The sequence below is a fragment of the Pan paniscus genome, chromosome 1, assembly GCF_029289425.2.
Source record: "Pan paniscus chromosome 1, NHGRI_mPanPan1-v2.0_pri, whole genome shotgun sequence".
Lineage (NCBI taxonomy): Eukaryota > Metazoa > Chordata > Mammalia > Primates > Hominidae > Pan > Pan paniscus.
Window position 1 is genome coordinate 181,744,624 of NC_073249.2, and position 25,497 is coordinate 181,770,120.

General features: G+C 42.2%; 1 protein-coding gene across 1 annotated transcript in view; it reads left to right on the top strand.

The window, feature by feature from the left end:
* ZSWIM5 (zinc finger SWIM-type containing 5) overlaps nucleotides 1-25,497 on the top strand; it is a 191,016-nt gene that overhangs the window by 144,387 nt on the left and 21,132 nt on the right. Inside the window, exons 3-8 of the mRNA XM_008965255.4 lie at nucleotides 2,776-2,924; nucleotides 4,264-4,414; nucleotides 11,818-11,997; nucleotides 19,580-19,756; nucleotides 22,436-22,582; nucleotides 23,901-24,038. Coding sequence (XP_008963503.2) covers nucleotides 2,776-2,924; nucleotides 4,264-4,414; nucleotides 11,818-11,997; nucleotides 19,580-19,756; nucleotides 22,436-22,582; nucleotides 23,901-24,038 — 942 coding nt within the window. The remainder of the gene's footprint in view (nucleotides 1-2,775; nucleotides 2,925-4,263; nucleotides 4,415-11,817; nucleotides 11,998-19,579; nucleotides 19,757-22,435; nucleotides 22,583-23,900; nucleotides 24,039-25,497) is intronic.

The window sequence follows — 25,497 nt, forward strand, 5'->3', positions numbered from 1 at the left end:
AAAGATGGGGACAGTAGACACTGGGAACTACTCAAGAGGAGAGAAAAGGAAGGGACAAGATCTGAAAAAGTACCTATTGGGTACTATGCTCACTACCTGGGTGATGGGATCATTTTTACCCCAAACCTCAGCATCACACAGTATACCCATGTAACAAACCTGTACGTATATCCCCTGAATCTAAAATAAGAGTTGAAATTATTTTTTAAAAAACTCGGCCAGTTATGGTGGGTTATGCCTGTAATAACACTTTGGGAGGCGGAGGTGGGAGGATCTCTTGAGCCCAGGAGTTCGAGACCAGCCTGGGCAATATAGCAAGACCCTATCTCTACAAAAAAAATTAAAAATAAATTAGTTGGGCATAGTGGTGCATGTCTTTAGTCCCAGCTACTTGGGAAGCTAAGGTGGTAGGATCACTTGAGCGCAGTAGGTTGAGGATGCAGTGAGCCATGATGGCACCACTACACTCCAGCCTGGGCAACAGAGTGAGACCCTGTCTAAAACAAACAACAAAAAACTATGTTTAGAATAAGACATTTGAAGAAAAGTAGCATAGAATAGATACAATAAAGTGGCAGATCATATGTGTTAATTTGTATTTGTGGAATGAGTGAATATGTGAGCCCTCCTAATTCCCTAGAGAATAAGATATACTACAAAAAAGCATAGCAAAGGAGTAGCTTTGTTGTGCTGACCCAAATTTTATTTAAGCAGAGTTCTGACATAGGGAGACGAGGAGTAAGGCAAACTGATTAAACATGACATGAATTTGTAACCTATGGCATGACCACACCTATAGAGTATTGATTTATGGACTATTGTCACTTGGAGGTAGGTTTCTAAAAACTTGTCACAGAATAAGTTTTAGTAATCTATTGCACTACATGGTGACCACAGTTAATAATAATGTTGTCATTTTTGTTGTTTTTTGAGACAGGGTCTCACTCTGTTGCCCAGGCGGGAGTGCAGTGGCACGATCTCGGCTCACTGCAATGTTCACCTCCCAGGTTCAAGCAATTCTCGTGCCTCAGTCTCCCAGGTAGCTGGGATTACAGGCATACAGCACTACACCCAGCTAATTTTTCTACTTTTGGTAGAGGAGGGTTTCGCCATGTTGGTCAGGCTAGTCTCAAACTCCTGGCCTCAAGTGATCCACCTGCCTCAGCCTCCCAAAGTGCTGGGAGTGCAGGCATGAGCCACTGCACCCAACCAATAATGTATATTTCAAAAGTACTAAAATAGATTTTTAACATTCTTACCACATCAAAAAAAAAAAAACCAAACTGGTGAGGTGATGGGTATGTTAATTGGCTTGATCAAATCTTCCTATAATGTATACATAGGTCAGGCTGGGTGGGCATGGTGGCTCACACCTGTAATCCCAGCACTTTGGGAGGCCAAGGCAGGCAGATCACTTGAGGCCAGGAGTTTGAGACCAGCCTGGCCAACATGGCGATGCCCCATCTCTGCCAAAAATACAAAAATTAGCCAGGCATGGTGGCACATGCCTGAAATCCCAGCTACTTGGGAAGCTGAGGCACAAAAATCACTTGAACCTGGGAGGTGGAGGTTGCAGTGAGCCGAGATCGTGCCACTGCACTCCAACCTGGATGACAGAGTGAGACTCTGTCTCAAAAAAAAAAAAAAAGTATGCATAGATTAAAACATTACATTGTACCCCATATATACACACAATTATTATTTGTCAGTTAAAATTTTTTAAAAAACAAATTATTACAGCACTCTGTCTATAAGAGAGTGAAAGATGATTCAGTTTTCATTTCACAGACATTTTCAGAGTGCTTGTCACATTATCAGCACTATGCTATAGGTGATACAGCTTTGGATTCAACTGGGGATTCAACTGTGAGTAAGGAGTTAACAGACTACTAGGAGAGAGGGATGTGTAAATAACTATAACTATGTTTTAAGTGGTTTTGTCAAGGTGAACTCAATATGAAAATATATTTTATATAAATTTATAAAATCATATCACCCTGTATGAAACTCTGCTTATGCTTTAGGGGACAATTTTCTAGTGAACTTTAAAAAACAGAATTTTTTTGGCCTGTAATCCCAGTACTTTGGGAGACTGAGTTGGGAGGATTGCTTGAGCCCAGGAGTTTGAGACCAGCCTGGGAAACATGGCAAAACCCTGTCTCTACAAAAAATTGTTTTAAAATAGTTGGGCGTGCTGGCCCTCTCCTGTGGTGCCACCTACTTGGGAGGCTGAGGTGGAAGGATCGATGGAGCCTGGGAGGTCGAGGCTGCCATGAACCATGATCACGCTACTGCACTCCAGCAGCCTGGGTGACAGAGTGAGACCCTGTCTCAAACAAACAAAAAGAACTTTTCATGTTCAAAGAATGTATTTTTATTTTAAAATAATGTGTGCCTAGTAAGGCATATTTGAACTTCATAGAAGAGCAAAAAGAAGAAACAAAATGTCACTCTCCTGGGGAAAAAAATGCACAATTTGCATATTGTATATCTCTTCTAACCTTTTTTCCCCTACAGTGGTATCTGTAGATCTTAGATGAAGCTATAACTGAGACTTAAGTGAACATGCAAGTAGCATTAGATCTTTTAATTTAGGCTTTTTGAAAAATTAATTTTATGTATTTATTTATTTTGTTTAGGACTATACAGTTGACAAAACCCATATTAAAGCAGAATGACCCATCTCTGTTTGAATATGCTCACAAAGTGCCCCTCCAGCTGAATGTGTAGCATGTGAACTCAGGTGATTCATTTCACTGTTCTCATTCTTCATAGGTGCCCCTGACCCCACAGCTGGGGCCAGCATTGATGATGAGAACTGTTGGCATTTGGATGAAGAACAGGTGAAAGAACAAGTGAAGCTTTTTCTCTCCCAGGGCGGTTACTGTGGCTCTGGAAAGCAACTCAACTCAATGTTTGCCAAGGTAAGATATGAAAAGGTGTTTTTCTTTTGTTGTTGACAAAAGAAGCTTAAGTCAGACTGGGCACACCACACTTCAGGCTTCATGCATTATACCTAGCTCACTTGACATAGCTGAACTGAATACTTGAAATCTAGTGGGAGAGGCTGACCAGACCTGAGGAGGTTGCATCCAAGGAGGCCTCCCACCTCAACCTGGTAGTCCTGTTCCTTCTGCTCTGCTCTCTAAATGAGTTAGTATTGCTGGGGCATTTTAGCAAGGAAACTACCTTCCCTCTGCTTTTAATCCAGTGCTGCCTGATGAAGCCTGAAGACTAGAGTTTCAACATTGTTCCTAAAGACACTTAATATTTTGAAACTAGGGGCTCTCACAGCAGGCTGTTTTTCTTTTCTTTTTTTTCCCCTTAATACCTTCAGTGAGATATAATTCATATACTATACAATTCACCCATTTAAAGTGTTAAAATTCAGTTCAGTGGTTTTTAGTATATTCATAGTTATATGCAGCCATCACCACAATCAACTTTAGGACATTTTCATCACCTCAAAAAGAAACCCCATACCCTTACCTATCCCTCCCTTGTCCTCTATGTCTCCCTCCCCCAGCCCTAAGAAACCACTAATCTACTTTCTGTCTCTATAGATTTCCCTATTCTGGACTTTCATATGAATGGAATCATTCATATAGTATGTAGTCTTTTATGATTGGCTTCCTTCACTCAGCATAATGTTTTTAAGATTCATCAGTGTCATAGCATGAATCAGTACTTCATTCCTTTTTATGTCTGAACAATAAATGTGGATTTATTGTTCAAAATGTGGATACCCTACGTTTTATTTATCCATTCATCTGTTAGTGAACATTTGAGTTGTTTCTACCTTTTGGCTATTATGAATAGTGCTGCTATAAACATTCTTGTATAAGGTTCTATGTGGACATATATTTTCATTTCTTTCTTGGAGTGGAATTGATGGGTCATATGGTAACTCTATGCTTAATCATTTGAAGAACTGCCAGTCTGTTTTCCAAGGTGGCTGCATCATTTTACGTTCCTACCAACAGTGTATGATGTGTCAATTTCTTTACATCCTGTCCAACACTTGTTATCTGACTTTTTAATTCTAGCCATCCTAGTGGGTGTGAAGTGGTATCTCATTGTGAACATCAGGCTTTCTTGGTACATGCAGAGATCTTGCTTACAGAACAAGAGGCCTTCTTTCTGGCTCTTTTGGATATGGTGTACTCAGATACTTCATCTTCACTTCCCCCTCCCCCACTTCCTTCTCCTCCTACTTTTTTGTGATGCACAATCACCAATCCCTTGCCACTTCTTATGTGTCAGGTTCGAGAAATGCTGCGGATGAGAGATTCCAATGGAGCAAGGATGCTGACACTAATAACTGAGCAGTTTGTGGCTGACCCACGACTCACACTCTGGAGGCAGCAAGGAACAAACATGACAGACAAGTGCAGGCAGCTCTGGGATGAGCTAGGTAAGTTCCCATCGTTCAGAGAAGTGCTTTGTTCTACCATCTTGCCCTGTGGCAACAGTGTTTATGAACCCTTGCCATCAGTCGTTGCATGGATCTTGCTAAGTCCAGCTGGTAGAAGACTTAGGTTCTACAGAGGCCACCCAGAGTAACACTGAACTCACTTTTGTTGCTTCCACAGCATTGTGCTTTGCTATTGACATCAAGCATTCTGTTCCAGATGTTAACACGTGGAAACCTTTGTTGAGAGAAAACCTCTTTGCTTGGCTTCTGTTTCATGGCAGTAACCTGGCTCTCCAAATACTTATCAGCCTCACTTTTGTTGCTTTTCCCGAGCCTGCTGTTCTGTATCACTCCCAGCCAGACCTTTAAGACGTAGGGCAGTTTCCAATACTTGGACTTAACCTTCTATTCGACGTAGGGCAGTTTCCAATACTTGGACTTAACCTTCTATTCTTCCTTCTCTATATTCCCTTGATAACTTTTTTTAAAATATCATAGCTTCAGAGCTTACTTATATGGTCATTTCACCTTTATATTCTTTCTACTCATCTGAGTTATAGTCCCACATGAGTAGATGTCCACTGACCATTTCCAATGAGAAATCAAAAATGAACTTGGGCTTTCTCCTACAAAAAAAGGCTCTTGTGACTGGCATTGGCACCACCATTCCTTACTTTACCAAACTTATTGCTAAGCACTCATTTTTCTTTCATTCCCTACATCCAGTGACCAACTTTATTTGATTTCTCAACCTTTAAAATGCAATGTAGTGTCCATTCCCCCATGAAACTTTTAGATTAGATTAGAACTGTGACCTTCTAATGGCCTCACTGTTCTAGGTTCTCCCTCATCAAGGCAGTCCTCTGTGGCCATCATTTCTCTTTAGCATTCCCTTGCTCTAAGACCAGTTTTGCAATGCTAATACTTCTTGCCCTGCTTTCAGAATCTTCCATACCCTGAACTCAGGGTCACACACTAGTAAGTTTTGGCTCTAACACTGGAAGCCCAATCTGTCTGACTTTAAATCAAATATCCCTCTGTAACATCTCCCTCAATTCTATCTTAAGTCCTTTTATTTCTTCAAAGTGCATGTTCCTTAAGAACTTGAGTTAGCCTTGGGAGAGTCAGTTTCATCTGAGGCCTGAATGTCTTAATTTCTGAACCAGTCACAGGATTGTGCTGTGAACTTGGGCTTTACCTCTGGGACAAAGGTAGTTGGGAGGAAGTAAGTAGAGATGGCTCCTGGTGCTTTTGAAACTCTTGTTATATACTTGGGTTCATTATGAAAAACTCTTGCTTCTGGCATTTTCATATCTAACAAATTACTCTACCTACCATCCAAGAAACCCTCAGCATTCTGCTAAGACAGTGGTTCTCAAACCTTTCAGAATCACCTGGAGTACTTGTTTAAACAGATCACTGGGCCCTATCCCAAGTTTCTGAATCAGTAAGTTTGGAGTGGAGCCTGAGAATTTGCATTTCAAACAAATTCCCAGGGGATGCTGATGCTGCTGATCCAGAGACCACACTTTGAGAACCACTGCACTTAGAGAAGGCTTATTAGGTTAGACACTAGAACACAGTGCATTCATGCTTCCCCTAACTTCTAAGGGCTCCCCTAGCTATTCTTAGGGCTCCTTACAGATCACAAGGCCTATACACCTATGGAGAACCTAGGCAGGGTTTGTAGGAACTACAAATGTAGAGAGAAATGGCTCACTACTTTCCATTTCTGAACTAGAGAAAATGGGACCGATCACACATGAAGTTTCATCATCTCCCCACCTACAAATCTACTAATGCTTTCTATGTCTCTACCCATATGGTTTGCCTTCTCCTCCATTAAAATCCATAAAGTATCTCTGCTGTCATGAAAGGCCAACCCTTACGTGTTTGCTCTGGGTTCTGTTCTATCTCCTTTTCTCAAGAATGTTGCTCCTACAATTATTTCTTTGCTTGGGCATTATTAACTTTTTTCTCTCTACAGGATCATTTCCATCAGCATACAAATATGCTCTAATATCTTTTTTTTTTTTTTTTGAGACAGAGTCTCACTCTGTCACCCAGGATGGAGTGCAGTGGCGCAGTCTTGGCAGTGGCACACTCTTGGCTCACTGCAACCTCTGCCTCCTGGGTTCAAGCAATTCTTCTGCCCCAGCCCCCTGAGTAGCTGGGACTACAGGCATGCACCACCATGGCCCAGCTAATTTTTGTATTTTTAATAGAGATGGGGTTTCACCATGTTGGCCAGGCTGGTCTCGAACTCCTGACCTCAGGTGATCCACCCACCTCGGCCTCCCAAAGTGTTGAGATTACAGGCGTGAGTCACCGTGCCTCACCTGCTCTAATATCTTTGATCTCAAATTTTAAAAAATACTCCTTTGATATTCCAACTGTCCTCACCAACTATTAACCCATTTCTCTTCTCCCCTTTGAAATAACACTTCTTTAAAAAATTATCTGTGGTCACTCTTTCCATTTGCTCCCCTCCATTCTTTCTTGAGCCCACTCCAGTTGGGTTTCCATTGCCCATTGCTGCCAGTCTCCTGAAGTAGCTGTTGTCGAAATCACAAATAATTTCCATATTGCTAAATACAACAGTCACTTCTCTGTTCTTATCTTACTTCAAAACGCTTAGCAGTTTTCAGTAAACTTGACCATACTCTTTTATTTTTCCTTCCTTTTGTAGCAACAGGGTCTCGCTATGTTACCCAGGCTGGTCTTGAACTCCTAGCCTCAAGCAATTCTACCGCCTCCATCTCCCAAAGTGCTGGGATTACAGGCACGAGCCACATGCCCATACTCTTTCTGAAACACTCGTCTCTTGGTTTCCATAACTGCATTATCTCTGGGTTTCCCCACTGTGTTCCTGGTGACTTTCACTCAGTCTCCTTTGCAGACTTCTCTGCCTTTCCTCAACCCTTCTAAATATTGAGTGCCCCCCAGCATCCACTTTCCTGTTTACGTTCTCTACCTAAATGATTATATATTCAGTCCCATGGCTTTAAATACTATCCAGATGCAGATAAATCACAAATGTATGTCTCTAGCCCTGATCTTTCCCATGAGCTCCAGGCTGTGTCCAGCTGCCCATCACTTCTAAGAAACATCTCAAAGTTAATACAGACATCACAGAACTCTTAATTTTCCTGCCAAAGCCTTGTTTTCCCCTTGTTGTCGCCATCTCAATATATAGCATCAAGATGTATTATCTTGTTGCTCAATGGCCAGGCACGGTGTCTCGCGCCTGTAATCCTAGCACTTTGGGAGGACAAGGCAGGCAGATCACCTGAGGTCAGGGGTTCAAGACAAGCCTGGCCAACATGGTGAAACCCTGTCTCTATTAAAAATACAAAAAACTGGCCGGGCACAGTGGCTCACGCCTGTAATCCCAGCACTTTGGGAGGCCAAGGCGGGCGGATCACGAGGTCAGGAGATTGAGACCATCCTGGCTGACACGGTGAAACCCCATCTCTACTAAAAATACAAAAAATTAGCCAGGCATGGTGGTGGACGCCTGTAGTCCCAGCTACTCGGGAGGCTGAGGCAGGAGAATGGCATGAACCCGGGAGGCGAGCTTGCAGTGAGCCAAGACCGTGCCACTGCACTCCAGCCTAGGCGACACAATGAGACTCCATCTTAAAAAAAATACAAAAAATTAACCGGGCATGGTGGCAGGTGCCTGTAATGCCAGTTACTTAGGAGGCTGAGGCAGGAGAATCGCTTGAACCTGGGAGGCAGACATTGCAGTGAACTGAGATCATGCCACTGCACTCCAGCCTCGGTGACAGAGCGAGACTCCATCATTGCTCAAGAAGAAAATTTAAGGGTTATCCTTGATTCCCTATTTTCTTTTACATCCAAACCAAGACCTGTTGACCCTCAGAGTTAGAGGACTGAATGAGATAAAGTGCTTAACACCTTAATCCCTAGCTGATGAAAAGAAATCAGTGATAGCTATTATTTTATTATTATATTTAATATTTAATAATTACGTAAACTTTTAATTTCCATAGTAGCTACCTTTGCTTTGAGTTTTTGACACTTTTAAAATTTTTTGTTGTTGTTTTTTGAGAAAGAGTCTCACTCTGTTGCCCAGTCTGGAGTGCAGTGGTGCGATCTCAGCTCACTGCAACCTCTGCCTCCTGGGTTCACTCAATTCTTCTGCCTCAGCCTCCCAAGTAGCTGAGACTACAGGCGCGCACCACCATGCCCGGCTAATTTTTCTACTTTTGTAGAGACAGGGTTTCACCATGTTGGCCAGGCTGGTCTCAAACTCCTGACCTCAAGTGATCCACCTGCCTCGGCCTCCCAAAGTGCTGGGACCATAGACATGAGCCACCACGCCCAGGCCAAATTTATTTTTATTGATTTACTTTGAGACAGGATCTCACTGTCCCCTAGGCTGGAATACAGTGGTGTGATCATAACTCACTGCAACGCAAACTCCTGGGATCAAGAAATACTTCCACCTCAGCCTCCCAAGTAGCTGGGATTACAGGCAGAGGCTATCACACTCAGCCAATTCTAATTTTTTGTAGAGGTAGGGTCTCACTATGTTGCCCAGGCTGATCTCAAACTCCTGGCCTTGTGATCCTCCACCTCAGCCTCCCCAAGCACTGGTATTACAAGCATGAGACACTGTACCAAGCCAACACTTTTTTTTAAGTTGTAGGAAAATATGCTTCTGGATACTGATAACAGTCTTGTGAGTGATGTTTTATACAGGCAACTAGTAGGATTTTTTGCTTTGTCTCTTTCTCAGGGTTGTAATTGTATTGAAACAAATTTATAAGGATGTAATTAATAAGACAGAAAACTCATTTGTAACTTATAGGTGAAAGTACTTGTGCTCACTTTCTAGGGATCCTTTTTTTTTTTTTTTTGAAACAGAGTCTCGCTCTGTCGCCCAGGCTGGAGTGCAGTAGCTCAGTCTTGGCTCACTGCAACCTTTGCCTCCTGGACTCAAGAGATTCTCTTGCCTTGGCCACCTGAGTAACTGGGATTATAGGCACACACTATGATGCCTGGCTAATTTTTTGTATTTTTAGTAGAGATGGGGTTTCACCATGTTGGCCAAGCTGGTCTCGAACTCCTGACCTCAAGCAATCCACCTGCCTCCGCCTCCCAAAGTGCTGGGATTACAGGAATGAGCCACCGCACCCGGCCAGGATCCCCTTCTTAATATCAAAATGCCTAGGAAATTGGAACTCCTCCAGGACTAGAATTAGCACCCTGTTTCTTTACCTCTTAAGCCTCTCATCTCACCCAATCTGTTTTCCATTCCTATTATCCTATTGATTTTGCCATTCCTAAGGTCACCAGAGTTCTTCTGAAGTTGCCAGATTTAGTAGCTTCTTTTTTTGGTCCTCTTTTTTACCTATGAAGATTAAATATGAAAATCTGTTTCTACACTATAGATGAAAAGCCCTTCTTAAACTGTAAAATAAATGTTACTATAATCCCCTAAAGAGTCACTGTTGTAAGTATCAGTTCCTTTTTTCTTTTTTTCTTTTTTTTTTTGTTTGAGACGGAGTTTCACTCTTGTTGCTCAGGCTTGAGTGCAATGGCGGGATCTCAGCTCACTGCAACCTCCGCCTCCCAGATTCAACCGATTCTCCTACCACAGCCTCCCAAGTAGCTGGGATTACAGGCATGCACCAACACACCTGGCTAATTTTTTGTATTTTTAGTAGAGACGGGGTTTCTCCATGGCAGTCAGGCTGGTCTTGAACTCCTGACCTCAGGTGATCCGCCCACCTCAGCCTCCCACAGCGCTAGGATTACAGGAGTGAGCCATTGCACCCAACACATAATATAGTTTCTTTTTCATGGTACATTTAAAAAATTGAATTGAAAAAATAGAAATGAGGGTTTTTTCTTTTTTTTTTTTCCCATCACCCATGCTGGAGTGCAGTGGTGTGATCTCGGCTCACTGTAACTTCCACCTCCTGGGCTCAAACAATCCTCCCACCTCAGTCTCCTGAGTAGCTGGGACCAGCTGGGTGCATACCACCATGCCCAGCTAATTTTTTGTATTTTTGGGAGAGACAGGGTTTCACCATGTTGCCCAGGCTGGTCTCGAACTCCTGAGCTCAAGTGATCTGCCCTCCTTGGCCTGCCAAAGTGCTGGGATTATAAGTGTGAGCCACAGCACCCAGCCAGAAATTAATTTTCATCTTCAATTAATATCTGAAATTGAGGCTAAGATGGCTTTTCAAAACATTCCTATTTGGCTTTGAGAGGCTTTGAAATAGTGTCCAAATGTACTTCTATCCATGGATGTAACTACATCCTAAAGGATGTTTATATTAAGACACACTGCAGCCAGCCATGGTGGCTCACGCCTGTAATCCCAGCACTTTGGGAGGCCAAGGCGAGTGCATCACCTGAGGTCAGGAGTTCTAAACAAACCTAGCCGACATGGTGAAACCTCATCTCTACTAAAAATACAAAAATTAGCCGGGCATGGTGGCGGATGCCTGTAATCCCAGCTACTGGGGTTGGGGGTGGGGTGCGAGGGGGGGCGCTGAGGCCGGAGAATTGCTTGAACTCAGGAGGTGGAGGTTGCAGCAGTGAGCCAAGATCGCCCCATCTCACTCCAGCTTGGGGGGCAAGAGCGAGACTTTGTCTCAAAAAAAAAAAAAAAAAAAAATCCCAAGAAAGTAATGGTTTTAAGGCATCACAAGTTATCAGCAGTTTGAAAATCCAAGTCCAAATAAATTATTTTTCTTGGATAAGCAAATACTAAGATTCTACTATGTGCTAGGTAATATGCTAGACCCTTTACAAAGGTTATCTCATTAAATTCTCACAATATCCCTACAAAGTAGGTATTTTTATGATCTCAGTTTTACAATTGAATGATTTGATGAAGCTCAGGAAGTTCAGCTAAGCAAAAAAATAAAACCTTTTCTGACTTCCTCGCTTCCAACCATGTCCTTGTGTTAAATGCCCTTCCTCTATGCTGCTTTCCTACCCTGAACATATCTTTATCTTAATACTTATCATATTCAAATGGAATTATGTTTATTTATCTGTCTCCCTCACTAGACAGTTCCTCAAGGGTAGGAACAGTGTCTGTTTTATTCACTAGCACAGAGCCTTAACATAGGAGGCTCTTAATAAATATTTATTACACTGCAGATTTGAGCTCAGAGTTCAAGCCTAAATCTGTCTTTATATCACAGGCACACAGATTGAAATAAGATAGTCACTCTACTTTAAGGAAGTGTTGGGAAGGAAAAACAAGCCAGTTCTGAAAATCTTAGCAAGTTTTTTATATTAAGAAAAGTTAATGCTTTGGAAACTTTCTCTACCATCTAAAAATGAAACTGAAACATTAAGGCTTACACACACATCAAAGGAGAGATGTTAAGAATATGGGTTGCTTTATTTTCCAGGGGCTTTATGGGTGTGCATAATTTTAAATCCACACTGCAAACTGGAGGAGAAATCCTGCTGGCTGCAGCAGCTGCAGAAGTGGAGCGACCTGGATGTCTGTCCCCTGGAGGATGGAAACTATGGACATGAGCTGCCCAACATCACCAATGCACTTCCCCAGAGTGCCATTCACAGCCCAGGTGAGCCAAGTGTCCTTTTAGGCTCTTTGTACCTGGAACTTCAAAAGGTGGGAGGGTAAACCCTAGAACAATGGTAGCTGGATAGCCTTTTAGCTGTCAGAATTGCCATTCTAAATAAGAAAAGCCTGTGTTTTTATTCATCTTGAAATGCCGAACCTTAAGTAAGGATAAGCTTTTATCTTTGACATTGAGTTGCTGTCCTTTTCCACATCTAGAGTGTCCTTACAGTGCCCAGCATAATGTCCTAGAGCCTCTGCGTGACTCCTGGTCTACTCTTCTGGTTCTTCATGTCTAATGTATTAAATATCTTGGCTTCAGTTGGAGTTGGTTTTAGCTGAGACCTAACTTAGGGGAGGAACAAAAGACCTGTAAGAAGCAATTTTAAAAAGTGTCCTGACCATAGCTTTTCTTACTTCTGTTTTCCTCAAATTTTTATACAGCAAATAGCTGGGTGGGATCATCCTCCCATATTATTGGTAGGATTCCTGCCCCATTTTAAGACACATCCAGTACAGTGATACCATACCCTCCACCCTTTGAGCCCACTCGCCTACAGACATCACTTGACATCAGCATTCGTATCAGTTTTAGTTCAACTAATTCAGTCTATTTGATGTTGTCAATTGATTATTCTTTAGCCTATTGAGAGCCTTTATTGGTAGAAGATTTTATCAGACACTGATTTTACAATTGGTTCCTTTTATTTTATTTTATTTGGAGACAAGGTCTCACTCTATCCCCCAGGCTGGAGTGCAGTGGCGCGATCTTGGCTCACTGCAACCTCTGCCTCCAGGGTTCAAGCAATTCTCATGCCTCAGCCTCCCGAGTAGCTGGGATTGCAGGTGTGAGAGCCACCACGCCTGGCTAATTTTTGTATTTTTAGTAGAGACGGGGTTTTGCCATGTTGGCCAGCCTGGTCTTGAACTCCTGACCCCAGGTGATCTGCCCACCGTCAGCCTCTCAGAATGGTGGGATTACAGGCATGAGCCACTGCGCCTGGCAGTTCCTTTTATTTCAAATAACTCTATTGGTATTTTCAGTCTCAAGGAGGAAATCACAAAAATTTTTGTTTTTGTTTGGTCTTATTCTGTACCATAATTAGTTGTCAGTATATTTAAGACAACTAAGGTAATGAAAGAGGTAAAGGCTACAATTTTGCCACTTCTTTACCCTTTCCTGGCATTCATCTAGCTTCCACAACACAGGAAGCCATCTCTTTGATAGTGGCTTTGGAGAGCATAGAGAGGGTCAAATGCATACAAACACATGCTTTGTTCTGTTGCCCAGGCTGGAGTGCAGTACTGCGATCTCGGCTCACTGCAACCTCTGCCTCCCAGGTTCAAGCAATTCTGCTGCCTCAGCTTCCCGAGTAGTTGGGACTACAGGCGTGGGCCACCACACCTGGCTAATTTTTGTATATTTAGTAGATACAGGGTTTCACCATATTAGCCAGGCTGGTGTCAAACTCCTCAAGTGATCTGCCCGTCTTGGCCTCCCAAAGTGCTAGTATTACAGGCATGAGCCACCGCGACCAGCCTGGTCTGGCAGTTTCTTCCTTGTCATAATATATTGGTTCTTTGTTGCTGTTAGCTCTCCTTTGAAGATGTTGCTTCTTCTAAAGCCTTCTCAGATTGATATCAATGACATCAATCAGGATGTGATTGATACCTCTCTCACATCCCTTTACCTTTGGGGCTGGAGAAGCAGTTGATTCCTGCCTATTCTTCATAGTCATTTCTACATAATTCTCCTTCCTACCTTCTTAAAATACCCCCAGGTTTAAGTTTCTGCCATCAAACTATACGGTCTGCCACCGTCCTGGTTTTTGTCATCTGTAGACCTCTGGGTCAATCCCTCTCAGTCCTTGAAGATTTTTAGCTATTGGCTTAGTAATACTACTTTCTATCACTATTCTGATCATAATTCTTTTTTTAATTTCTTTTTTTTTTTTTTTGAGACTGGGTCTCACTGTGTCACCCACGCTAGAGTGAAGTGGCGTGATCTCGTCTCACTGCAACTTCTGTCTCCCAGGCTTCAGTGATCCTCCCATCTCAGCCTCCCGAGTAGTTGGGACTACAGGCGCAAGCCACCACTCACAGCCAAATATTTTTTGTGAGTGTATTTTTTGTAGAGACAGGGTTTCGTCATGTTGCCCAGGCTAGTCTCGAACTCCTGAGCTGAAGCAATCCTCCTGCCTTGGCCTCCCAAAGTGCTGGGATTATAGGCATGAGCCACCATGCTGATTCCTATCATAATTCTTGATGACTTCAGTAGCCACATAGATGACCCTTCCAATACCCTGGCCTCTCAATTATTTGATCTCCTCTTTTCCAGTAGTCTCATCCTCTACCATAACTTAGCCATTCAACCCCAAAATCATACCCTAAACCTTGACATTACCAAAAACTACACCCTCTTCATAATCTCAATTTCATGCATCACCAGTTACCACCATCAATCTTGCTAGCTTCTTTTCTTTAGTATCCCAGTTTCAATAATTCTTTGACCCACTAGGAATTTTTGTCTTACTGTGTAAGACAAAATGTGTTTTCACTCTGATAGCCTCATTTTCCTCCTCATCCACGTTAGAGTCCTTGGTAACTCATTACAATCACTCCTTTGCATACACACTTAACTCCCTCTTTGTCTTTGATACACTGATGGAAAAACTCTAAACTTAGTTCATTCCAGCTCTAATTACTTGGTACACTTGCACAGCTGAATATGGCTGGAGAGAAACAACCATGCCGGGCACAGTGGTTCCTGCCTATAATCCCAGTACTTTGGGAGACCAAGGCTGGCAGAACCCTTGAACTCAGGAGTTCGAGACCAGCCTGGGCAACATGGTGAAATCCTGTCTCTACAAAAAATACAAAAATTAGCCAGGTATGGTGGATTGCTTGAGCCCAGGAGGTCAAGGCTTCAATGAGCCACGGTCATGCCACTGCACTCCAGCCTGGGCAACAAAATGAGACCCTGTCTCAAAAAAAAAAAAAAAAAAAAAGGAAAGGAAAGAAAGAAACAACCATAATAACTGGTCTTATTTTAAGTTTATGACCACTCATTTCAAGTGGGTCCTCAGTACTTTCTAGACATCTAGTACATTTCCCTAGTCTGTGCCATCTTTCACTCTTATAAATTACTATTTCACACCATCTTTTTCCTAAAATTTTCTGTACTTCTTCTCCTTCCTCAGTTTCAACTGAGGCTTGCTTCCTGTTTACTAAAAATAAAGAAGCAATCAGAAGAGAATTTCCAAAACTCCACCACCACATCTGGTGGTGATGGGTCAAAAGAAATACTGTTCTAGAAGGTCAGAGAATTACTGTCTTTGCCCATCTACTCTGCCTCTTCCCCTGTTGCAGTCTATGCTTCTAAATCCAAGCCCTCCAGTTGTTCTCAAGATCCTATTACATCACTTTTATCTAGGACATCACTCTAGGAATTAACAAGAAATTATTTCCTCTCTCTCCTGCATCTCCAATTTTTCACTCTCCATGAATTATTCCTGAGTGTACAAGCATATTGTTATATTTCCCATACCAAAACAAAACAAAAAACACTCTCATGACTCCACGTGCCTCTCTGGGTGGTAGAAATGGGTAGAGTTAGGAAAAATCATTAAAAAGAATAGTACAGATTTGCCATCTCCATTTCTTCTGTTCTTAGTCTCCCTTGAATTCACTCCAAGTCAGGCTTTCAATCCCTACCATTACTGAAACAGCTCTTGTACCGGTTACTTATGCTAACTGTTGCTAAATCTAGTAGTTGTTACTAATGCTAACTGTTGCTAAATCTAGTAGTTGTTGTCAACTGATACTTGACCTATCCGCAGTATTTGACACATTAGTCACACTCTCCTTGAAACTTTGTCATTTGACTTCCAAGAAACCATTCTCTCTCGGTTCTCACTTCATTGACCATTCCTTCGAAGTCTCTTTACTGTCTCTACCCCATTTCCCAATCTAAAATGCCATAGTGCCCAGGGATCTGTCATCAGACCACCTCTCTTTCTTTCTTTTTTTTTTTTTTGAGACAGAGTTCGTTGCCCAGGCTGGAGTGCACTGGTGTGGTCTTGGCTCACCACAACCTCTGCCTCCCAGGTTCAAGCGATTCTCCTGCCTCAGCCTCCCGAGTAGCTGGGATTACAGGTGCCCACCACCATGCCTGACTAATTTTTGTATTTTCAGTAGAGATGGGGTTTCACTATGTTAGCCTGGCTGGTCTCGAACTCTTCACCTTCTGATCCGCTCACCTCTGCCTCTCAAAGTGCTGGGATTACAGGAATGAGCCACCGCGCCTGGCTACCACCTCTCTTTCTATACTTCTTTGTTGATTGCATTGTTTTAGTAATCATCTACATACTAACAGTTCATATATATATACACACACACACACACACACACACACACACATATCTTGCCCAGACCTTTCCTCTCAACTCTAGATATGTATATTTAACTGCCTTTTTGGTATCTCCATTTATCTGTTAACAGGCATCTCAGTAGGATTCCTACCCCTCAAGCCCCACGCAAACCTGCTCCTCTTGCAGTCTTCCTGTCTCCATATATGGCAACTCTCTTAAAAACCTTGGAGTCATTCTTAATTCTTTACTCTCTCTCACCCCAGCTGTAATCCATGAGCAAATCCAATATATTGCCTTTATCTTTGAAATATATCCAGAATCCAACTACTGCTCATCATCTCCACTCTTTATTTCTCTGCCAACTACCATCATCTCTCACAAATTATTGTAGTGCCCACCTGACTTCTCCCTCTTCTTCTGCCCTTCCACCTTATAACCTATTCTCAGTACTGCTGCCAGAGTTATCCTTTTAAAATGCAAGTCCCATCATATACCTTCACAGCTCAAAGCTCTTCAGTGGCCTCTCATCTTTCTCAAAAACCCAAAGTCATCTTTTTCTCATGGTCTACATGGCCCTCCATGATCTAGTTCTCTAATATGTCTCTGACCTCATCTCCTGTGATTCTCCTGCTTGCTCATTCCATCCAACTATACTGGCCTCCTCACTCTTCTCAAACACTCCAAATATACTTCTACCTTAGAACTTAGTGCTTGCGGTTCCTTTTGCCTGGAGACCATTCTATATATGAATAAAACAATAACCCCCTGCCTAACACCAGCTTGCTTTTCTCCCTAACTCTGCTTTATACTTTTTCATAGCACTCTTAACTGTACGACATATCTGATATACTATATATTTACTTAACTGTCTCTCCCCAGTTGAATGTAAAGGTCCATAAAGACAGGAACTTTGTATGTCCTAAGCACTAAGAACAGTACCTACTGTATAGTAGGCAGAAATTATTTGCTGATTTAATCAATTTAAAAATATATTGGGAGCCCAGTGCCCACTGTGGGTTGAGCAGACCGGTGGATTCTCAGTTCAGCAGTAGAGGAGCTTAGATTCCAGCCAGTAGAAGAATCATTGTGCTTTCTGTGAGGGACAACATGAAGGAGAAGCAATTTCAGTAAATACTGTCAGTGCTACTCTAATGATAATATCCTTCAACCATCTGAGCCTGTACCCAATGGGATGTATTAAATTCTAAAGAAATGACCAGATTCCAAGGACTTTTCCTGAATGGTTGAATATGTTAGGTTCTTTCATATTCGGTATGAATTCTCTGACATTCCCTCATAATTTTTTTGCACAGAATCAGTAGGTACACACCTCATTTGGGCATCTCTGGAAATGTCCATACAGTATAATACTTCAGTTCTTGATCCCAAAATAGTTTAAATTGCCATTAATCTGGCAAAGCATCAGTTAAATGACTCCCTCATGGTTTCTTATTACCTTAAATATCATTTCCATGATCCTCCCTAAGTCTGTGGTTTGTGGCAAGATATCTTCCATTTGGTCCTCCTACATACCACCCTTAAGAGTTGAGCCTACATTTTTGTCTGCAGTTTTGGTTTCCCTGCAGCCCTTTTCCTGAAGGGAGATGGCATGGTAAGACTCCAGTGAGAAAACAAGTTTGTCTTTTATTAGCATCAGTTTTTTCTTTTTCTTTTTTCTGAGGCATGATCTCGCTTTGTTACTCAGGCTGGAGACCAGTGGCATGATCTCGGCTCACTGTGGCCTCAACCTCCTGGGCTCAAGTGATCCTCCTGACTCAGCTCCTCTGAATAGCAGGCCACGCCACCATGCCCGGCTAATTTATATATATATATATATATATATATATATATATATTTTTTTTTTTTTTTTTTTTTTTTTTTTTTGAGACGGAGTCTGGCTCTGTCGCCCAGGCTGGAGTGCAGTGGCGCGATCTTGGCTCACTGCAAGCTCCGCCTCCCGGGTTCACGCCATTCTCCCGCCTCAGCCTCCAGAGTAGCTGGGACTACAGGCGCCCGCCACCATGCCCGGCTAATTTTTTTGTATTTTTAGTAGAGACGGAGTTTCACCATGTTGGTCAGGATGGTCTCGATCTCCTGACCTCATGGTCCGCCCACCTCAGCCTCCCAAAGCTCTGGGATTACAGGCGTGAGCCACCGCACCCGGCCCAATTTTTATATTTTTTGTAGAGAGCGGGTTTCACCACATTCCCCAGACTGGTCTCAAACTCCTGGACTCAAACAATCCGCCAGCCTCAGCCTTCCAAAGTGCTGGGATAACAGGTGCGAGTCATCACACATGGCCTCATCAGTTTTTTCTTATTGGGAAACAAGACTGTAAGCCTGCAGATATCAGTGTAATAAAGGTACCTGAATATACAGAGCTTCAGCTCTTTCTCTCTCTCTCTCTTTTTTTTTTTTTTTTGAGATGGGATTTTGCTCTGTCACCCAGGGTAGAGTGCAGTGGTGTAATCTTGGCTCACTGCAGCCTCTACCTCCTGAGTTCAAGTGGTCCTCCTGCCTTAGCCTCCCAAGTAGCTAGGACTACAGGCATGTGCCACCATGCTGGGCTAATTTTTAAATTTTTATTTTTTGTAGAGACAGTGTCTTGCTATGTTGCCCAGGCTGGTCTTGAACTCCTGGCCTCAAGTGATCCTCCCACTTTAGCCACCCAAAGTTCTGGGATTACAGGCAGGAGCCACCATAGCTTCAGCTCTATTTCAACTCTTAATATGAATTTCATGAAAGTCCTTGGTCTGATAAGGGAAAGTTAGTATGAAACAAGTTACAGATTGGCCAGGGATATTACCTAGCTTCTTCTCTCTACCTTTGACCTTGATAGAAGCAGTTTGTATCTTCATGACTGAGTGGCTAAGCACCACTACTCCTCTTCTATTTCATGTAGCTTCTGGATCTCAGGAGAAATTAGTCTTCTGTAGAAGGAGGAAGTAAGCCATAGATCTCTGTGGGAAGGTTATTCCTATAAAGAGCACACACACACTGAAAGCTTATCCAAGAAGGAGGCAACACAACAGATACTCAGAGAGATTGCAAGTGGCTGCTCTCATTGCCCTTCCTTATAACCTGTTCTCAATACTGCTGCCAGAGTTATTCTTTTAAAATACTATTATTCAGCCAACCTCCCACCCTGAAGAAGACCCAGGGCTTAAAACTTCAAATTGCCTGTCACTGTACTGCTGCATGTTCTTCTTTCTCCAGACTCCTTATCCAGACCAAGACGAACAGTATTCACTAGAGCCATTGAGGGGCGTGAATTACATTGGCAGGATAGCCACCTACAGCGAATAATCAGCAGTGATGTTTATACAGCTCCTGCCTGCCAGCGGGAAAGTGAAAGACTACTCTTTAATTCCCAAGGCCAGCCACTGTGGCTTGGTAAGTCTAGCCCTCCTCTAAGAACTTTAGAGCCACCCTCACTTCATGCCAGGCCCAAATGAGCCATCTTCATACGTACCTGCAACTCAAACTACAATTTGGACAGTTTTCACACAGATATTTTGGGGCTTTTATTAGGGATATTTATGTGAAGCCTAAGCCATTTGCATGTATACTCAGTTGTGATACAGCAACCTCAAATAAGAATTTGCATCCTGTCCTCTAAGTTTTGAGGGGGTGAAAGGAGTTAATGCATCTCAAAGAGCATTAACAAAGCAATTAGGCCTCAGTTCACAGCTTCTCTGAGTTATTGAGCAACATTATAGTCTACTCTGAAATTACATGTTTTGTTAAAAAAGCACTAATTTGAATTTTTTTAAATCTCCTATGCTAGTAAGTAGACACAATCTGCATTTGTCACCAAGCAGTCTTCCTTTTCTCCTCCCCACCTTCCTACCTTCGTTCATGATAACAGGATAGAGCTGTTTCATTGTGAGTTTAAACCCTCCTCTGAAATAGTTTCCTGGCTTTCCCTCAATCAACCTGTCCCTGACTTTATCAAAGGATACCCATTTCAAAAGAGACATTCTTTTTAAAATATTCATTTTCCAAGCCTTACAGCAATGACATACATTTTCATTGTCTTCTCCCAATTCCCTGCCTCCATCTCTCACACCATATCTTTGTCTTGCTCAAGATTTTGCTGAATCTAGATATGCCCCTCTCTCTCGAAAGCAATAGCCAGACTCACCGTGTCACCACCTGAAGTTTCCTCTGATCATCTTTCTTCTCCTGTGATCCAGCACTTCTAAAACGTAAATCTAATAAGCATATGAAAGAATATACATCTCATTAACAAAGATGCAAATTAAAACAACACTGAGCATTTTTTGATTTTCAAATGGTCAGGTGTTTTTAATTAAGATAATTAGTTTCTGGTGTGGGAGAGGTTACATGGAGCTAGGTACTCTCATTTACTACTTATAGGAGTGTAAATACTTAGTCTTTCTGAAGGGTATTTCTTCTTATCAAAAGCCTTAAAATATGTTCATCCCATGTGATCCAGGAATTCTACATGTAGGAATTTATCCTGAGCCATAATTAACTAAGGATATGCATATAGCTAAGGGGCTCATTACAGCATGGATAAAAATAAGGTACAGATGAGAAAAATTGGGAACCATATAAATGTCCAACAATAGGGGATTGATTAGCTCAATAGATATACATGTATTCACCAGAATTATATGTAATCATTTTTAATGTTATAGATGTATATTTGATAACATGGAAAAATATTTACAATGTGTTATTAAGTGGAAAGGCCAGTTACAAAACAGTAAGTATAATACCATCCCATTTTTAGTAAAAACTTACTAGGCTGGGTGCAGTGGCTCACGCCTGTAATCCCAGCACATTGAGAGGCTGAGGTGGGTGGATCACCTGAGGTCAGGAGTTTGAGATCAGCCTGGCCAACATGGTGAAACCCTGTCTCTACTTAAAATACTAGAAATTATCCGGGTGTGGTGGCACATATCTGTAATCCCAGCTACTCAGGAGGCTGAGGCAGGAGAATTGCTTGGACCTGGGAGGCGGAGGTTGCAGTGAGCGGAGATCACACCACTGTACTCCAGTCTGGGTGACAGAGTGAGACTCCATCTAAAAAAAAAAAAAAAATTACTAGAAAAGTGTGAGTAAATATACATGACACTGGAAAGAGTGATTATTTCTGATTTTTATTTTATATTTCTTTATATGTATTTTCAAATTTTCCGCAATTCTATAATTTTTAATTTTATCTTTAAGAAAAAAAGCACAAAATAAACCATAAAGCTTGTTATAGTTACTCACCTATTTGTAAGTCTTTGGTTTGGTAGTCTTCCATTATCCCTAAGGTAAATTCAAACTCCATAGAATGGCATTCAAAGCTGTTTACATTCCAGACTCTACCTTTTCCAGGCTATCTTAGGTCACATAACATAATTCTAACTACATGGAACTATTTGCCATACTCTGAAGATGGATGCTATTAATATATTGAATAATTTTTATGCTTTTACAATATGCCCTTGCTTATGTTTCCTTTGTCAGGAATGTCTTTCCCTGTTTGTCTACCTGTTTGAAATCTTACTTGTCCTTCAAAGCACAGCTCAAATATTATTTTCTCTCTGTATATATTTCTATCATGTTACTTCTTTTTAGCTGCTTTATAATTACATTTATGTATCATTTGTGAGCTCTTTGAGGGCAATGACCATTTCTTATTCATCTTTGTACTTTCTTTGCCCAGCATACTCCCTGGCATTTAATAGGTTTTCAGGAAATGTAGGATTAATTAAATGAATGAGACTTTTCCCATTAGGCAGTTAGTTGCTACCTCCATTGGTTTCCCATAGTATAATATATGTTTGCAAAGAGAAACTACATTTTATTATCCTACTTGTGTGTCCCTTTCTACACCATAGACCACGCTGAGGCTGCAAGGTACCTCTTTCAAGATATCACCTGTGATTTATTCAACTTTTTATATCCTTAAAGATAAAGACACAGTTCCTGGTATACAGTAGGTGTCAGGTTGAATTTGAGGAACTGGACTGAATACAAACTCTCTTTGTCAGGTATAAATTTTCCTGATTTGAAATTTTAACTAGACCAAAATATCTTCTTCTTACTTGGTAGAGCATGTGCCTACAGCCTGTGCTCGAGTTGATGCCCTGCGTTCCCATGGTTATCCAAAAGAGGCCCTCAGACTCACAGTGGCCATTATTAATACTCTGAGGTTGCAGCAGCAGCGGCAACTGGAAATCTACAAGCATCAGAAGAAAGGTATAGTAATTAGGAGCCATCTAACCCCCTTAGGCCCAAAGCTGATGAGGATCCTCAGGGGATACAAGGCCCAGAAGAACTAGGGAATTCCGGGTCATTCTCCTTGCTGTGTGGAATGCCTCACTTTATCTTTATTAATGTCAGTTTTCTCATCTGTTCATTTGGGAATAATACCTGTTTGCCTCCCTCATAAGGCAGTTAGAAGGCTCATTAAGATCTGGTATGAGAAGACCATTTTTAAACTGTAAAGCTGTGGACAGTCATGGTGATTCACACCTATAATCCCAGCACTTTGGGAGGCCCAGGTAGGAGGATTGCTTGAGGCCAGGAGTTTGAGACCAGCCTGGGCAACATGGTGAGACCCTATCTTTACAAAAATAAAATAAAGGCCAGGCATGGTGGCTTACGCCTGTAATCCCAGCACTTTGGGAGGCCGAGGCAGGCAATCACCTGAGGTCGGGAGTTCGAGACCAGCCTGACCAACATGGAGAAACCCCATCTCTACTAAAAATACAAAAAATTAGCTGGGCGTGGTGGCGCGTGCCTGTAATCCCAGCTACTTGGGAGGCTGAGGCAGAAGAATCGCTGGAACCCAGGAGGCGGAGATTGCAGTGAGCCGAGATCACACCATTGCACTCCAGCCTGGGCAACAAGAGCAGAGCTCCGTCTTAAAATAAATAATTAATGAAATTAAATTAAATTAAATATGCCAGGCACAGTGGCTCACGCCTGTAATCCCAGGACTTTGGTAGGGTGAAGCAGGTGGATCACTTGAGGCCAGGAGTTCAAGACCAGCCTGGCCAACATAGTGAAACCCCAGTTCTATCAAAAATACAAAAATTGTCAGGCATAGTGGCACATGCCTGTAGTCCCAGCTACTCTGGAGGCTGAGGCACGAGAATTGTTTGAACCCAGGAGGCGGAGGTTGCAATGAGCCAAGATCACGCCACTGCACTCCGGCCTGGGCGATAGAGCGAGACTCTGTCTCAAAAATAAATTTTTAAATAAAATTAGCAGGGCATGGTGGCATGTGCCTGTAGTCCCAACTATTCAGAAGACTCAGGTATCTCTTAAAACAAAAACCTGTAAAGCTCTATCCACGTATGCACTACCAGCAGGCAACCCAAATGCAGACCACGTGACCTTATAGCTGGCTGGTATGTTTGTGGCCAGCCGTATCAACCCAAGGCAAGACAATAGAGAAGCTTTTATTTGACTCTCAGGGTCAAGGCTGGAGAGACTGATAAGAAGACCCAGGCAGGGACAGACAGCAGTTTGTCTCTATCACTGTCTAAAATTTTAACCTGCTTGTTTCCAGAACTGTTGCAGAGAGGAACCACAACCATCACAAACCTGGAGGGCTGGGTGGGCCACCCCCTGGATCCCATCGACTGCCTGTTTCTCACTTTGACTGAGGCCTGCCGCCTGAATGATGATGGCTATCTGGAGATGTCAGGTACAGGGGTCAGCCTGAGGCAAACCAAGACTGCCCTTGTTGGTTAGCATGGTGGCTCACACCTGTAATCCTAGCATTTTGGGAGGCCAAGGTGGGTGGATTACTTGAGTTCAGGAGTTCAAGACCAGCCTGGGCAACATGGCAAAACCCTGTCTCTACAAAATATTAGCCAGGTGTGGTCAGTCGCCTGTAATCCCAGCTACTTGGGGGCTGAGGCAGTAGGATCACTTGATCCCAGGAGATAGAGGCTGCAGTGAGTCAAGATCACACCACTGCACTGCAATCTGGGTGACAAAGTGAGACCCTGTTTCATTAAAAAAAAAAAAAAAAGACTGCCCTCGTCAGCCCTTTTCTCCCTTCCAGACTCTGTTCTACCTGCTTTTGAAGTTTTTTTCCCCCTCTTGTCCAAACTAGAGCACCCTGAGAGGTTTCTTCATGCTTGCCCATTTCCCACCTTCCTTTCCTACCCTTTGGTCTGGACTTGTCCTGATTTTGCATTTTACCTTGCCAGCCTTCCTTGTTCCTTTTATTTCCCTATCATAAATGCCTAAAGAATGTAGTCCAAGAAGAATAACAAGTGATAGAGAAATTTTAGCAGTCAGAGGCGAGAACCTAGAGCAGTCTGAAAGTGGGAAAGAACTTCCATTAAGAATCTGTGTATCCCTTGCAATTGTATAATAATATTTTCTGGTTTCCTTTGAACTTTCTTCCACATGATGGTTTTGTACCAATTTTACAAATAAGAAATAGAGGAGAATAATTTAATAGAGTCTCAAGACTCTATTAGAGTAGCCAAGAATAGATAGAGACAAAATTGATTCTTTTTTCTTTTATACCTTCACTTACTGTATACATATATCTACTTTAGTATTTAGCATGCTACATTACAATTTATTTACAAATAGTTCTCTCTTACTAGACTGTCAGCTACTTGAAAACAGAAATTATGACTTCTTTATCTTTGTGTTCCTAGCACTTAGTGGAGGACCTGACATTTAACAATCTTTCATAAATACTTATTGGATAGATGAGGGAGAAAAGAAAAGAAACCAAGACTTTGACTTTTAAACCGTGCTTACTTCCTGAAATTGTGCACCCAGTGGTGGAGCATATGAGATAATAGTAACATAAAGGTTGCAAATGTTACAAAAGTTAAGAGTTTAACTGTAGGGATTCAGATTTCTCTGGGTAGAGATATAAGGGGTGGCCCCAAGCCAAGTGCAGGCTGCTCCTTATCTTCCCTCTGATCCCTTGCAAAGTGAATCATCATCTTTGGTCTGTTTCATCTGTACAGTGACATTTACATCTTGGAAACCTGAGTTTGCACTTGGGTTTATTCATTCACCACTAACACATAGCAATACCTAGAACAACAAGATGGTCTAATCCCTTTAAGGTGTTCACATTCTATGAAAGAGACAGAAACAAAAACAGACAATTACAGCATTACATAATGTGC